Raw genomic sequence first — 14039 nt, 5'->3', positions numbered from 1 at the left:
ATCTATATTGATGTTTTGTCTGCGTATATATGAATCATGTGCATGCCTGGTGCCCTAGAAACCAGAAGAGGGTGTCAGATCTCCTGGGACTGGAATTACAGAGTTGTGGTTACAAGTAGTTGTGAGTTGTGAGCCATTATGTGGGTGCAGGGAATTTGAACCCAGGTTTTCTGGGAAAGCTGCAGGTGCTCTTAACCACTGAGCCATCTTTCCAGTACTCACCCACCCCCACCCCTTCACCCCTTTTTTTTTTTCTTTTTCAAGGCATGGTTTCTCTCTGTAACTGTATAGCCTTGGCTGTCTTGAACCTCTCTCTCTGTAGACCAGAATTCAGAGATCCACCTGCCTCTGTCTTCGGAGTGTTGGGACTGAAACTGTGTGCCACCATGCCCAGTTTCTGGTTTTAATTTTTCAAGAGTTAATTCTTCAACACAGTCACACTTGTTTGCACCCTCTTTGTGACTCCAGATACAGCGCCATCCTTTGTGGCACTGGAAGGTTAGCGAGTTTATTTCTTCCTCGTGCTCTCTCCACTTGACTGTTTTTGCATGCGTCCTTTAATGGTAATACATATTCCTCTGGATGCCTCGTGACCCTTGGTTTTCTGAAGTGGCTCATGAGTAGGGCTCGGCTTGGTCAGCGAGGGCCTGCATAGGGTTATCTGGCTGGGTTGTCCTGCTGGAGAACAGTTCCAGATTCTTCAAATGTTTTCCCCTGGGATGGTCATGGTCTCTAAAGAAGCTTCCGTCTGTCTATGGCCTGGAGGAAGAAGGCCTAACTTCTGGTATTCTGCCACAGGAGAGGATGGATGCTTAGAGTCAGGATGGGTTTGTGCCTTTCTATGTCAGGGGTTAGGATGCTTTATAGGAAGGCTGAGGTAGTCACTTTTGGGTCACTGTGACTAAATACCCAACAGAAACTACTTGTGTAAGGGAAGACTTATTTTGGCTAATGGTCAAAGAGTTGTAGTCCATCATAGCAGGAGAGGGCTCAGGTATGACAATGGGATTGGGGGCAGTGCCTATTTACATCGGATTAGGAAGCAGAGAGAGCAGGCAGAATTAAGTACCCACCCCCTCGTGTCCTACTACTGCCAAATAGACCCCAATTACTAAAGGTTCCACAGCCGTCAGGGTAGTGTCACAAGCCAGGGACCAAGCACTCAAACAAAAGCGTATGGGAAACAATTTAGATTCAAATTGCATCTTTTGTTGTTGTCATCGTTGTCATTTTGAGACAGGGTTTCTCCGTGTATCCCTAGATATCCTAGAACCTACTCTACAGACCAGGTTAGCCTGCCTCTGCCTCCCGAGTGCTGCCATTAAAGGCACGAGTCACCACTGCTCGGCTCAAACTTTGTCTTAATTACTGTTCTATTGCTGTGAAGAGACATCATGACCAAGAAAGCTCTTATAAAGAAAGCATTTAATTATAGGCTTTCTTATAGTTTTAGAGGGTTGGTCCGTGATCATCGTGGCAGGAAGCAGAGAGTGATGATGCTGGAGCGGTAGCTGAGGGCTTTATATCTTAATCTGAAGACAGCAGGCAAAGAGAGAGGGAGAGGGAGAGAGACAGAGACAGAGAGAGGCAGAGACACAGAGACAGAGAGAGACAGAGAGAATAGACCTGGTGTGAGCCTTTGAAACTTCAAAGCCCACACCCAGTGAACACCTACTCCAACAAAGTCACACCTCCTAATCCTTCTCAGACAGTTCCACTGTCTGGTAACTAGGCATTCAAATATATGAGTCGATGGGCACAGGCCATCCTCGTTCAGACTGTCTCAGATAGTACAGGGGAGGGGGCATTCTGGAAAACCCTTTTCTTACCACTTTATCCTAAAACAGCCACACGCAGAGGTAAGAGGTACATGACCTGAGGGATGTGAAGTAGGCCCCTGGCACAGGAACATCTGTTGTAATGTTGGCTGTGCTGTTCTCTTGAAACACGAAAGCTATTCAGACCCTGTCTGTTGGGGTTTTTATAGAAGTTCTGTGTAGGAAAATATGATTAAGTTATTTGCTGATGTGATTATGCTCAATCTTCATCTCTTTTCCCCTGACAAGAGTTCAAGTCCTCATCCTCTCATCAAATGGTCAGTCACTTTGGCAGCAAGCCTCCATCATCTTAAATAACATATACAAATATCCTCTGGGCTGGGGGACGTAGGTCAGTTGGTAGAGTATTTGTCTATCACATCATGAAAGAAGCCCTGGGTTCAATTGTTGTAGGGATCTTTGTGAGATAAGCACTCTGACACCAATGAGAGTGGAAGGGAGGTGACGTCACCAATGGAAGAGAGATGATGTCAGCAGTGGATAGAAGCCAGGACAGTTCCTCTAAGCCTTTGATACTGGGTCCAGTTTGTGTTCTCTCATTTTATGCTCTTTTGGTTACACAAAGACAGAGTTTCTTTGTGTAGTCCTGGCTATCCTGGAATTCTGTAGACCAGGCTGGCCTTGAACTCACATAGATTCTCCTGGGATTAAAGCACCACTGCCTGACTCTTATTTTATGCTCTTGAACCATAAGGTGGGGTGGGCAAGCAAACAGGCAAGACTTTACAGAAGTGCACATGGCAGTCAGCAGGTTGTTAGGGGGTAGATAGGAGGTATAAACAGTGCTTTACATAAATCACCAAATAACTCAATAAATGAATATCTAACAATAAAAATAATTGGCCTTTTCTACCTTATTCTACCTCACAATCCCCAGAACTGCATAAACTCGGTGTGGTGGTACATGTGTGTAATCCCTGCACTCAGGAGGTAGAGGGAGTAAGATCAGAAGTTCAAAGTCATTCTTAGCTACTTGTGGGTCTGAGGCCAGCCTGGCCATGAGACCTTCTCTAAAACAACAACAGAGTGCCCCTGCCACTCTAGATCCTGAGGCCTCAGTGGTTCTTTTGTCAGAGACCAAGAGCAGAGACTAAAGATCTTTCTTGCTAGGTAACAGTATAGGCACAGGCGTGGGTGATGAAACCTTGTCAATACAGTTAAATCTCTATGGCGCCCTTTTCCAGCCTCCATTTCCTCACTCTCTGTTACACTGACACCTCACAGTCTGAGCCTCGGGAAGCAGAAGAGAATAGTTAAGAATCTGAGCTCCATCCATCCCTGCTTGCATGGATGAGCCTAGGCTCACACAGCCTCTCTACGCCAGTCTCCACTGGAAACACGGGAGAAGCTCCTCAGAGACACTGTAAAGATCCTATAAAACATGACCAGTTATGATTTGATCAGTGTCCCACAAGCATGGCTTTAGTCAGTAATGACAAGTGTCAGCACGAGAGCCTTCACCCATGGACACTGTGTAGACAGGAGCAGAGAGGACACCAGACCAGAGAGAGAGGGAGATTGTCTAAACCCACTTTCTCCCTTCATTTATTCATAGATAAGGGGCAGTGGGGGTGGGGATGGGTAGACAAAGGTACTTTCTGCTTCAAATTGATTTCTTGCCGGGGGAGATTGCCTGTTTCTAGAACCGTCCAAAGAGCCTTATGAATCCAGAGGTCTGCCTAGAAACAAGTGATGAGAGCCCTGGCCAGCCAATGGGATCATGCAGGCCTTTCTACCTGTTTAGGGAACTGCCCCCCTCATCCTGACAGCTTTGAGTGAGTGGGGTATTTCCAGATTTGTGGCTTTCAGTTCCACATCTACAGTGTGGGCGGAGTGACCTGCTGTGGACAAATCAGATTCCTTCCAGTATCAGCTTTAAGAGGTGATCACGGGGTTCAAGGGTCCCAGACACGCAGTAGCAGCAGCAGCAGCAGCAGCAGCAGCAGCAGCAGCAGCAGCAGCAGCAGCGCCTGTGGGAAAAACTAGAGGCTAGAGCCATGGATGACCAGCGCGACCTCATCTCTAATCATGAGCAGATGCCCATGCTGGGCCAGCGTGCTAGAGACCCAGAAAGGTATGTATGAGCACCAGCAGAGACCTTAACTCCGGAGGGCACAGAATGCAGGCCTGGGAAGGGACACAGAGCTGAGTTGCAGGAAGGAAGGTTGCCTTGAGAGCTGACTTTCTGAGTAAATTTTTTTTTTTTTTTAAGACAGGGTTTCTCTATATAGCCCTGGCATTCTACATCATGAAACTCACTATGTAGACCAGGCTGGCTTTGAACTGCCAGCCTCTGCCTGCCTCTGCCTCCCAAGAGCTGGGTTCAAAGGCACTCGTTACCATACTTGACTCTGAGTAATCTTGTTCCCCGCCCCCCACCCCCTGCCCAACCTGCCGAGGGTATTGACTTCCCCTCTGTAAACCAGGGACCTCCTTTAGGACTTGTGTTAAGAGAGCCCTGGATTTGAGTTTCACGATGTAAAGGGTGTCACAGATCCTCAGACGCTGGGCTACGACTCTAGGTCAGAAGACATAAGACCATAGTGCTCCTCCCTAGAATTTGTTCTCCCTTTTCTTCCGTAAGTCTGTTTGCTTTCCTAGCCTCTAATTTGGACAAGTGTTCCAATGCCAATGGTCTCAGAAACCATTTCTAAGGACAGTAGAAGGGACTACTCATAGTCTTCCTTAACTGCTAGAAGATGTAGATGAGCCCAGAGAAGCAGAGCCTCACCATACCCGAGTTCACACCTGAAACAGGATGAGCCTTTCTGTGTGTGTAGGGGAAGAGAACTGGCTGCCATCCCAGCAGCTGCTCACAGAGACAGAGCTCCCGCTACAGCCATCCAGATAGACCTGGGCTCCTCTCCCGGCCCCTAAACGACCTCAGCCTTATGCCCCCAAGCCCCCCAAAAACAAACAGGGTTAGAATTCTCCTGCCCTCTTGTCCTGCTTCCCCAACCCCCAAGCTGCCAAACCTGATTTGCTGCCTATGGGGAACTAAAACCAGATGTGACGTCAGCTGTTTCCAGGCAGAATGGGGTTTTGAAAGAGACTCTGGGAGATGGACTAGGAGTGACGTTCTAGAAAGAAGGTAACCAGATATGGATTATTAGAGCAATGGGGGAATTCTAAGGCAACTTTTACTGCTGTCATGGGTGACCACGGGAAAACCATAGCCTCTTTCTGGGTCCCATTGCTTAACAGAAATGGCTATAAGAACTGTCCGTCTATTGCAAACTATAGACTCTATCTCAATTCTTACATTTACTGTAGCTAAAAGTTGAGCACTTTTTGCTAGCTCCCCCTGCCTATGCCTTTTTTTTTTTTTTTTTTTTTGACTGGTTTTACTATGCAGTTGGGCTGGAACTCACGGAGTAGACCAGGCTAGCCTTGAACTAACAGAAACTTGCTTACTTCTCCTGAGTGTGGAGATTAAAGGTGTGTGTCACTATGGCTGGCATTACTACACAAAAGGAATCTGAGCTTATCTAGCAGGTAACTTCCAGGTTATCTCAGCTGGTGAGTGTTGGACATAGCATTTGAACCAGGACCAGTCTGAGTCCTGTCTGGGTCCTCTAGAGGCCTCATTTGTGGAGAGAGGAGGTGAAAGCCCTCTGACCTCAGGCCCCTCAGTGAGGGTTGTGTTCAGAGACAATGCCCCCTCATCAAATCCATGACAATCTTCACTTTACTTCAGTTACTACTTCCAAAACTGACGAGGCCTTAAATCCTAGGCCAACCTCAACAGGTTTCATTTGGGGCAGTTTTGCGAACACTTCTGCCTGGCAACATGTGTGTCATGATTCCTGATAGCTCTGGTTGGTTTCTGACTTTAGTCAATTACTTCTTCTTCTTTTTTAAACACAAGGAGGAAGTGCAAAGGAGGAAGTAAAACCAGGAGGTGGCAAGAGTTGGCACTCAATCAGAACCAAGACCCAGCCTAGAGGCAGTAAGAGGCTGGGTGTGATTGTGTATGCCTAGCATCCAGCATTTGGGAGGTGGAGGCAGGAGGATCAGGGGTTCAAGGCCAGACTCATCTACATGAGACCATCTCCGAAAAACAAAATAATAATAAATTGAATAAAAGAGGAAGGAGAGATGATGCTAGACTTGACATCCAGCCTCCCGGAGGGCAGCACTGTTATTGACAGTGACCTCCCTGAGAGCACTATTACTGATACAGGAAATGTGTGTTAGGTGTGGCGTCAAGTGTTTCATCTCTTCATTATTTAAGAACCTCTCATTCCAAGCTCTAACCTGTTTCACACACAGAAGTGTTGACTTGCTCCTGGTCCCAGAGCTAGGCAAGCCAGGATGCCAGTTATGGCTGCTACCTGCTCTCATCTTCAATACAACCCCATGTTCACTGGCCTTCTGAAAGATTGAAGTTTGAAAGGGGAGGAACGTGGCTTCCCCAAGCTCATGTGGTAGCAGGTAGAGCTGGGACTAGATCTGAATATGGGGTGGTAGAAGGGTTCAGGGGTCCCATGAGTCACCAAAGTAGATAAAGCAGAACACCTTGAGCCCAGGTTCCATCTTCCTTCAGAAGGCCAAGAAATTGAATTTATTTATTCTCCCTCCTCTCTGATCTCCTTTCTCCAGCCCTTGGCTTAAGAAATACAGAGGGTTGGCAAGCCTAGAGCCAATGAGAATTAGCTGTGTCTGTGACGTCATAAGTTACCAGGCAGACAGGTTTTTCTGGAGTTTCCTAAATTACCCTTCCTGGTTGCTGGGGTAGGCAAGATGCAAATTCAACATGAGAATTTCAAATGGAGTTTGTCTTAGTCTGTGTTACTATAATAGCCACAGACTGGGTCATTTATATAAATAATAATAATAAAACAAAATCTAGAGATTTATTTTCTATAGTTGCAGAGGCTGAGAATTCCAAGATCAAGGTACTTGCATCTAAGGATGAGTTCCTTGCTGTGTTGTAAATATATGGCAGTGGAAAGGCAGGAGACCAACTCCTTCTGTTAAGCTTTCATACAAGGGTGCATAACTCCATTCATGAAAACACTTGAATCTTAAAGGGGATGTATGCAAACAACAGTACTGACAGTTCCTCCTACCCAAGGGGTAAGTGGGGGAAGGCTGGACAGGAACTCTCAGGGTCCACAGTCAGGATCCTTATGTTTCACACTGTAACATGTGCACACACTCCAAAACAATATTCAAAGCCCCCAAAAGAGGCTTTGTAAGGAGTCACTGAAGTCTGAAAGTCTGGCCACCCAGAGCATGAGGCCTAAGCATCTATGTTGCTGTTGAACGCCCCCAGTTGGGTGTCAGTACGAGATGCTTCTATGGACATAGTAAAATCTTGTTTTAAAAGAGAAAACTGTGCTGGGGAAGCAGAGACAAGAGGACTCCTGGGGTTTGTTGGTGACACAGTCTAGCTGAATCTTTGAGCTCCAGCTTCAGTGAGAGACCCAGCCTCAAAAAGTGAAGTGGAGAGCAACTGAAGAAAACATCTAAAGTGGACATCTGGTCTCCACACACATGAGGAAATGCACATGCACGTGTTAGGCACGCACACACACCCACTACACACACACACACCACACACACACAGTACATGCACATCACACATATACCACACACACATCACACATACACCACACAAACACCAGACACCACACACCCACCACACACACACACACACACCACACACACATACCACACACACACATACACAGTACATGCATATCACACATGCACCACACACTACCCACATATCACACATACACCACACACACACCACAGACACCACACACACACATACACACACCACACACGCACCACATGAGTACACATGCTCACACACACTAGGAGGAGAGCCAAATATTAGCATTGTTGGTTTGAGGCTCATGTGACATATGAGAGATCTGGGAAACTGGTAAAGATCTGTTCGGCTTTCCAGAGACTCTGGGACAGAGGGACTCTGGAGCGTGTGTGTGTGTGTGTGTGTGTGTGTGCGTGCACGCACGCGTGAGCCTGGCGCTGCTCCAGCCTGACAATGCTCCTCTCCGCTCCACATGTAAAAACTCTAGGGCCCACTTCTCCTTTTCAGGTATGCTGCTTCTGCTGTCCCCTCTCACACTTCCTTCTCTTTTCTCTTTAAATCTGACATCACTGTGGGGACTAGGGATGGCATATTGGATGAAAACCCTTCTTCCTCCTACATAGTAAATTCCCCTATCTTTTTCTGCCGGAAAACAAACAAAATCAAATTCCCCTCCCTGCCTCTGATGGGGGCTCTGCTTCTCAGATCTCCATGGTAGAGGGTCTGGGAAGAGGGAGGACACTCCACTTTACCTTGTCACTACCAGATGGGACACCAAAACCCAGAGGAGGCAAGGAATTTGGCTCACTCTTCCCACTGAGCTTGGGTCACAGGTGGATCATATTTCTTCCTGGGAAGGACACTGGTGGTCAGCAGGAGCAGATGTCCTCACATGCACCTCTCTAGCCAGGGTACTGGGAGGGCTTAAGTCTTAGAGGGCGTGGTGGAGGCACACGTCCCCACTTCCAGTCAGCCTCCAGCTATGGATCATGCCTTTACTCCTTCTTCACAACAGGTGCAACCGTGGAGCCCTGTACACTGGCGTTTCTGTCCTGGTGGCTCTGCTCTTGGCTGGTCAGGCCACCACTGCTTACTTCCTGTACCAGCAGCAAGGACGCCTAGATAAGCTGACTGTCACCTCCCAGAACCTGCAACTGGAGAACCTTCGCATGAAGCTTCCGAAATGTGCGTGCTCCACCTGTCCTGACCGCTTCGCTGTCCCTCACCTCACAGACCTCATTTCTCCATTTAGCCCCTCCCGACCCCTCCTCCCCCAACCCCCCTCCCCGGCCTCAGGATTCAGATCTTAACCCCTGGGTGCCCTACTCCCTTGGAGCTGGACTCATGCTGTCCTCCCTGCCCCACAGCTGCCAAACCTGTGAGCCAGATGCGGATGGCAACTCCCTTGATGATGCGGCCACTGCCCATGGACAACATGCTCGGGGTAAGGGAGGCGGCAGGAAGAAAATGGTATCTGGTGTTTGCCCAGGGCAGGTGCTAAAGGGGAGGGGCCAAGGGATAACAGGTGTCAAGGAATCTGGGTCCTAACTGCTGGGGAGGACCAGGGCCCACCAAAAAGAGGCTTGCCAAAGGTGATGGAAGCCAGAACTCTTAGGGCTACCCTGGTGGAGACAGGGCAAATCCCACGGCTTGCTAAGTGCTTCACCTTAGCGTCCTATAGGCTCTCACCTCCTCCAAGCCTTTGGTAGCAATAATGCTGTTTATTAATCTTATTAATCATAAGATTACTACTGGTACCTTACCCAGGAAAGAGCACATCAACTGGGCAGTGCCAAACGGTCAGCCCTGAACACATACAAAAGGTAGCATGATACAGACTGAACAGGTTCTATTAGGACTATATATGTATATAAATAAACATAATATATACAAGCAATAACAATGAATGAAAAAAGAGGCCATGAATTTGAAGTAAAGCAGGAAGGGGCACATGGGAGGGTGGGGGTGGGGGAAAGCAAACTCTGCTATTGGCAAGGCCCTGACAAGCTTATGCCGGCCTGACCAGAGAGGACATGGGGGCAGGAAGGGTGTGAGGGACTGGCGCTGCCATGTTAGGAGGTGGCAGATCTGAGCTGGGGAGTACAAGGACCTGACTCTTACTAGATTCTAGCTGCTGGCCCCCTGCGGTGTGGGTAACCCTGTTCCTTTCCCACAGCCTGTGAAGAATGTTACCAAGTATGGCAACATGACCCAGGACCACGTGATGCACCTGCTCATGGTGAGTTATCAGAGCCATCGGGCAGTCTCCTGGTTCATGTGGGACTCCAACCCTCACTCACGTGCTAGGTTCAGTATAAACTCAACACGTGCTCAGTCCAAGGTCCTTAACTGTTATATATAGTCCAGCCCCTAACCCCCTTGACATAAGAGTCCATATAGTCCTGGACTATATGTCCAGCAGGTTGGCCTTGAACTCACAATTTGCCTGCCTCTACCTCCCAGTGGTAGGATTAAAGGTGTGTATCACTAAGCCTGGTTCCAGCCACCTCACTTTTGAGGAGTTAAAATTAAGGTTCAAGTCTTAGATGTGACTTGGCCATGATAGGTTCTCTTTCCCAAATTAATATTGCACATGCCTGCTCTGTGCCAGGCACTGTGCATGGCTCCTGGCCCATAGCGGGGAACAACTTTACTAGATGAGTGACCAGGTGATAAGGGGAAGGGCAGCTGGCTGTGTGAGGACAGGCAGAGAACCCAGTCAGAGGGGGAACAAACTGGAGGTGCTGGTGCAGCTCCTGACCCTGACGGGAGCTCCATAGCTGGGTGCCCCTTACCCCTGCTCTCCAACACTGAGGCCAGGGGTCCAGGTTAGGTGTGGCTAACATCCATTCCTCAGAACAATCCTGGGAACATAGGCTTCACATTTCCCCTTGCCTATCCTGTGTTCTAACCTCCCCCCTTGTCCTGCTGCTCTGCAGAGGTCTGGACCCCTGGAGTACCCACAGCTGAAGGGGAGCTTCCCAGAGAATCTGAAGCACCTCAGGAACTCTATGGACGGTCTGGACTGGAAGGTAAACGGCTCTTGCTGGAATCGCCTCTTCCCACGGTAGCCTCAGGACTAGAAAGAGGCAGAGGGCAGACTAGAGGAGCTGTCCTCTGGAAGCTACAGAGGATCTTCTAACATTCACGAGACCCCTGTGGGTCCTTAAGAGGCACGGAGGCTGCAGCTGGAGTCCTCCAAGTTTGTGGTCAGGGTAGAGTCCAGAAGGGAGCGCTATTGTCTCCTGACCCTGACCATCCACATCTGTTCTCGTAAGGTCTTTGAGAGCTGGATGAAGCAGTGGCTCTTGTTTGAAATGAGCAAGAACTCCCTGGAGGAGAAGAAGCCCACAGAGGCTCCACCTAAAGGTACCAGGACGGGAGCTTCGGCCTGCCTGGTGCAGCGCCCGCCCCATTGGCTCAGCTCAGTCTTTCCTTGTCTGTTTCTTCAGGGTTCAGAAACCCTTACATCCTGTCTGTGGGTCTGTTCTTACACACACGTCCAGAGTAGAGGCCTCTAGTCTCTCTGTCTTGGAGCAAAACCAACTCGAAACATACCAGGCAGGACCCCCCCAACCCCCCAGCATAAACACGAGGAGGCAGAAGGCCGAGGAATTAGCACATGTCCAGACAGCCCTGGGCACCTCTCACTTCACCAATGCCAGCAAACAGGAGGCTGAGGCATAAAGCATCGGGAATGCCTTGTGTTTACCTTGGTGCTGTCTCTAACTTGCTGTTCAGTGCTGGACAAGCCCATCCCACTGGGCTTCCATGTCCCACAAAGGAAAAGCCTAGAGGCCCATACTGCCCTGGACCTCAGTTTCTCCTTATGTGCTATCTCAACCAACTTCGAGCTAATGTTTGAATCCCCTCTCCAGCATCCCCAACAAATGACAGCCCCCGTTTCTACTTGGGTTATCCCAGTAAAGGAAGGTCAGATTCTTCCTAGAGGTGTCCCCATTACTGTCCCCCTGAAACCAGAATCACAAGTGCAATTACAAACTAACAAAATCTAGAATAAATACGCTGGGGTAAATGATGCCTATAGCCATGCTTTTCCTCTTTTTGGACCTTACTGGTTTCAGACTCTGGCCTCAGTTTTCTCATCTATGCTATGGGTAGAATAAGAAAAGCAACTTGGCTAGGGATTAAGCCCATGGCAGTGATGTGTGGGTTCCTGCTCTGCTGAGATCCTGGCCCAGAGCCTGCCCACTCACTGTCTTCATCATGCCTGTACCTTCAGTACTGACAAAGTGCCAGGAAGAAGTCAGCCACATCCCTGCCGTCCACCCGGGTGCGTTCCGTCCCAAGTGCGACGAGAACGGTAACTATATGCCACTCCAGTGCCACGGGAGCACTGGCTACTGCTGGTGTGTGTTCCCCAACGGCACTGAGGTCCCTCACACCAAGAGCCGCGGGCGCCATAACTGCAGTGGTAAGCAAGGGCCACTATGTCAGTAATCTAAAGGACTAGGAAGCTCTAGGAAGGCTGAGGGTCCAAAGGCCCCTCCCAGTATTTATGGGGTCAGGACAGGGGTTGGTTGTGCCCTGGGACATCCCCTGTCATTCACGCATCTGCCCCTTTCTCTACATGGGCACTCCTATGTGTCCTAATCTTTGTCTCCTCTCATTCTCCACACGCTGTCCTACACTGGAGTCCCACAGACCCACCCATCTCACTGTACTCCCAACCACACTGTATGCTCTGGTGCCTCCTTCGCCAAGCTCAAGGGCGTACCCAATTGGGAAAGATGCCTTTGGGTACAATGGCATCAGCATGCGTGTGTGCGTGTGCGTGTGCGCGTTGGGGGAAGAATAACAAATGAGTCCGATGCTTCCTCTGCAGAGCCACTGGACATGGAAGACCTGTCTTCTGGCCTGGGAGTGACCAAGCAGGAACAAGGTAAGGGGGCCCACATAGGGGGCCACCCACGTGCATACTCTGGTACAGTGTGACACCGGGCCATTCGTCATCATCACTGGGATGGTTTTTACGGAATGGGCTGGTGGCTAGAAGCAGAGTACCTGGGCCCAGCAGGAAGACAGTGGAGGGTTTGAGAGCTCTGCTGTTCCAAGACGTTGGGAGGAGGCAGGGACAACAAACTGGTGACCCAACTGTATCAACCTGTGCTTCTCTTCCCAGTCATGTGAAGACAGAGGCCAGCTCTGCACAGCGGCAGCTCCCCTGCGCCTCAGCCCTTCTTACATTCCCTGTCATCACATCCTGTCTCCCTGCACCCTGGGGCTTGAGACTGGTGTCTGCTTCACCGTCCCTGGATACGGCAAATGAAACCACAACAGAATAACACTGGAGGGCCTTGCTACCTACCCCTATCTAAAGGGAGCCCCATTTCTAACTCATTAGCAGTCTTTAATGTGGGGCTCTGAGATACAGGGCCGCAAACAGGGATAAGGGATGCTCTACCTGTAACCTAGGCTGGACACATTCGCTGTCTTCTCCTCAAGGAAGAACCCAAGCCCCCCTTCCTCACGTCCTGCTGACCCCTCCCCCCAGGTGCCTTGCTCAGCCAAGCTTGTCAGCAGCCTGTAGGATCATGGTTCCTGTGACAATAAAAGGTAGAAAGTAGAACATTCTTGCTTCTGCCTCTTCAGTTGGGATCCAGTTAGTTTACCCTAAGGCCAGGGCCAACCTTAAGTCTAGTCATCTAGGTACACAGGCCTGCGGGGCCGCGGGAGATGGGCCCCAGACACACTTGGTGTCTACTTGACATTCAGAAAGAAACAGACTCTTGCTCAGTTTTAAAAGCACATCTCATCACGTCCCAGCTTCCATTCCTCACGTCCCCAATTCCATTTCTGGACTAAGGACAGCGTAAGTGTGATGACAGATGGCAGTGGACACTGGGGCCTAGTGTCAGGAATGGACGCAAGTGGGGGCTGCCACCAGCTGGGTGTCTGTGCAGGACCCGTGGCTACTCAGCTCCATCCCATTGTCGCTGGAAAAAGGAGCAGATCCCTTACCACACAGGACTAAGGACATCGTTCCATTTTTAAGTTCAAATTCTTCTGTGAGTCAGCCGAGCCAAGGAGAGGCTCTCTGTGTTCTGATCTAGACCTACATCACACACTCTGATCCACACTCGCAAATGGATGGAATGGCTGTCCGTGTCGGGTGGTGTGTCCCAAGGCTCTGAGCACAGGATCCCCAAGACTTCCAGTCCACTCCTTCTCTGTACTGGTTTTTGTTTTATTGAGGTGAATGTTCAGTGATTATCCCAACACGTACTTCAGCTCCACCGCCGTCCCAGCACAAAACTGTTCCCCGATAGAGGGCGACTCTTGGCCTAGCTCACTGGGTCTTCCCCGCTTCCCATGCCAGCCACCACTGTTCGCCACCCACCTCCCTCCACACCGTAACTCCTAGCTTCCAAAGGCCCCTGGTCACCCACCTGTGCTATCTACCTGCCGTCTGACCCACCTTCAGTTCCCCTTAAGCTTAGAGGCCGCCTCCTTCAGGGAGCCCTCCCTGGGGGGCTTCATTGAGCCTTCTTCTTTAACAAACTGTCCTACTCACAGTACCTAGGGCTTTGACATACAGTCAGGAAGGACCCCGAGTGCTGACGTGTGCACGCCCAGAATCACTACACTGTCTGTCCTAAGTAGCCAGTAACAGTCTG

General features: G+C 49.7%; 1 protein-coding gene across 2 annotated transcripts; it reads left to right on the top strand.

Annotated features, from left to right (window-relative positions):
• The first annotated feature begins 3726 nt into the window (after nt 1–3726).
• On the top strand, nt 3727–12991 carry Cd74 (CD74 molecule). Of its 2 annotated transcripts, XM_034518202.2 has the most exons (9): nt 3727–3912; nt 8417–8586; nt 8769–8845; nt 9578–9640; nt 10341–10433; nt 10680–10770; nt 11645–11836; nt 12248–12304; nt 12545–12991. In XM_034518202.2, the coding sequence occupies exons 1-9, from the start codon at nt 3836–3838 to the stop codon at nt 12550–12552; spliced, it is 828 nt and encodes a 275-aa protein (XP_034374093.1). In that variant the 5' UTR covers nt 3727–3835; the 3' UTR covers nt 12553–12991. The 2 variants fall into 2 exon arrangements, with proteins under 2 accessions (XP_034374093.1, XP_034374094.1); XM_034518203.2 differs by lacking the exon at nt 11645–11836 and having other exon boundaries at nt 3729–3912.
• The last annotated feature ends 1048 nt before the right edge of the window (nt 12992–14039 follow it).

Source organism: Arvicanthis niloticus, chromosome 14, assembly GCF_011762505.2.
Source record: "Arvicanthis niloticus isolate mArvNil1 chromosome 14, mArvNil1.pat.X, whole genome shotgun sequence".
NCBI classification, from domain to species: Eukaryota; Metazoa; Chordata; class Mammalia; order Rodentia; family Muridae; genus Arvicanthis; species Arvicanthis niloticus.
The sequence above is the reverse complement of the archived record's forward strand: the minus strand, read 5'-3'. Positions and strand labels throughout refer to the sequence as shown.

Bases quoted from the DNA above. Each gene is read 5' to 3' on its own strand.
- Cd74 (XM_034518202.2), top strand. From the start codon at position 3,836: ATGGATGACCAGCGCGACCTCATCTCTAATCATGAGCAGATGCCCATG. The intron at 9,641-10,340 runs GTGAGTTATCAG...GCTGCTCTGCAG, and splicing joins ACGTGATGCACCTGCTCATG to AGGTCTGGACCCCTGGAGTA. The intron at 10,434-10,679 runs GTAAACGGCTCT...TGTTCTCGTAAG, and splicing joins TGGACGGTCTGGACTGGAAG to GTCTTTGAGAGCTGGATGAA.